Source organism: Penaeus japonicus, unplaced genomic scaffold (assembly GCF_977035675.1).
Source record: "Penaeus japonicus unplaced genomic scaffold, GWHDUDI00000001_assembly GWHDUDI00000025, whole genome shotgun sequence".
NCBI classification, from domain to species: Eukaryota; Metazoa; Arthropoda; class Malacostraca; order Decapoda; family Penaeidae; genus Penaeus; species Penaeus japonicus.
The window spans coordinates 24,032,416-24,034,915 of NW_028234427.1; the positions used below are offsets into that span (position 1 = coordinate 24,032,416).

Below are 2,500 nucleotides of genomic sequence, written 5' to 3' on the forward strand. Positions count from 1 at the left end.
GGAAAAAGCATTATCACAATAAATAAATAAGGTATCTCCTATCTAAATCAATGAAAAAAAAAAATCCTTGATGTTAGTTTTTGTAAAAAGTTTCTCTGTCTGGTAATGTAATATATCTTACACCTGATTATTAGTATTTCATCATAAACCTGAATCTATCCACATTACAAAAGTCAAATTCACAATTCTCTCCTTTTTTTTTCTTTTTCTTTTTTTTTTTACTCTGCTCTTACTTGATTTTGAAGCCTAACATATACATTGAATTCCATGCTTTGCTAAGTTTAGAAATGTCTTCACAAATGCCTATTGACAATCCCAAAAAGAAACATAAATGCATTAGTAATTCCCAAACTTTGGATATTTTTTCCCCTAATGAATAGCTAACAATTATCATGTAACAATTATCACTCAAAAATAAAATATTCAGTGCCAATTCATTAAAATTCAAAGAAGCAAAATAACTGGCATTCATGATATTTCAAAGTATATGGAACTTTTCAAAAATATCCCTTTCTACAAAAAGGACTTCCCTTCTACACATACTGTTCAATATCCATAGCATGAATCAATACGTGCTCTAACACGTGCATTGCTGGCTTCATATAATCAATGAAAAAAAAAATATATATATATATTGATAACAGAATCTTTGCTAAAGACCACTAACTGTGATCCTGTGGATGCAACACTAAAACATTGTTCGAAAATTATATTAAAAAATATCTAAAAATAGTCATGATAATAAATGCAATATTGATGGCATTTCATCATGGGCTTTGATCATTGCTAATTTTCGAACAATTGACTACAAAGAAAAACAGTATAAAAAAAGGGGGACTGAGGGAGAGGGATTAACAACACAGGCTTAGTATCAGGCATAAATCATCATGAATAAGGAAAAATCATTATATGTTTCTGTACACTCAACAATCATCTAGCAAGTTCTCAAAAAATAAATCTTCATCTATGATAATTATCAGTATTGTTAGCAGATACACAATCAAATTCCTATATTCTAATTGCAAAGGAAATAAGTAAATCACATTCTCCCTTGTACTGTTAAAACAAATAAAAAAATACATGAATAAAAAAATATATATATAGAAAAAATTAATGAAATAAAAAACTAAAAAATGAAGGATAATTCAATTCATATCACTATGACAAAAAATGAAATTTATCATCATAAATTAATACTAAATAAACAAAAACAAAAAAACAAAAAAGACAAGGATAAGTAACAACAAAAGATCAAAAGAAAAAAAATATCCTTATATTCCTAAAACTGACAAAGTAAACCACAGCTGGAAAAAAAAAACACTAAAGGCACAGGAGGGACACTAACCTTCATCTTCTCAAGTTCTTCCTCTGTACGCGCCAACTGCTTCATCAGATCAACCATGGGGCCTCCAGAAGATAATGAGGACTGGCTCCCATCCTCTTCGTCCTTTAAAAATGAATTGGGTTAATCTGCAATTTTTTGAGGTGGGGGGGAGGGGGATTTTTTGCTGATTTGGCTGTTTTGTGTTCCCAAAGCTGGTTTTATTTTTAGTGTAGTAACTCATTCGATTGTTTGCAATATAAATCACGAAAAAATAATACAACATGACATTACATAACAAAATATAAAATACACTTACTCACCCACTCACTCCAAGATTTAAGTCATGCATTCACTTATTCCCTCCCCTCACACATGCACACACATACGCCCCATCACCCACCCCTAACCCACAGAGCTAAATAAGTGTCTCTCAACCTAACAATTGTAAAAGTCAGAGAAATGCATGAGAAATCCCATTTACAAGGTCTCCAGGCTTAGAACCAAACCACAAGCCAAGGGGTTTATGAAAGGCTGGAGAAAATGGCTTGGTCACCAGGCTTGCTCAAGGCAGGTGCACCATGTGAAAGCTCTTTTCTTTGGTGTATCTGGTGATGAGTGCCCTCCAAGGCATCAATTAGGGAATGGCAAGACCTCCCAGATATAGACCATGGCTGTGCAATGGTCTTTGAGGTTGCTGACAGGATATGGCTGTCGTCTTGATATTTTTATGAAAGTGTATTTGGTTTTCACCCTGTTTGAGAAATTCTGCATCTCTGGCTGAGAAAAATAGACACAAAATAATAAAAAAGAGTGATATAACACAACAGTATCTGCAGACCTTTGAAAACTACCTGGGGTAAAAGAATGCCTACAGCCACTAGGAAATAAGATTTAGATAGCCTACATGCCTAAAAGCTACTATGCAAGGATTTCCTCAGATAAGAAGGCTGAATGTCGAAGAGGAGATTCTATAACCCAAAGCACTATGTTAACCCACACAGGACGGGTGGTACAGCATGTGTACCGCGCATTCAAAAGCCCAGTTGCCGGGCGGCACAGTATTGTGCCAGCTATTCATTTAATTTAGGCCTAATAATTCGAAAGCCCCGGCATTTGGACATTCTAGGCTAGAAATCCCCCGTCGGGAATGGGTTAAGTAGGTTAGAAAATACCAGT

General features: G+C 34.4%; 1 protein-coding gene across 1 annotated transcript in view; it reads right to left on the reverse strand.

The window, feature by feature from the left end:
- Positions 1–2,500, reverse strand: part of qtc (GRIP domain-containing protein quick-to-court) — a 36,973-nt gene that overhangs the window by 17,074 nt on the left and 17,399 nt on the right. Inside the window, exon 8 of the mRNA XM_086551743.1 lies at positions 1,346–1,447. Coding sequence (XP_086407869.1) covers positions 1,346–1,447 — 102 coding nt within the window. The remainder of the gene's footprint in view (positions 1–1,345; positions 1,448–2,500) is intronic.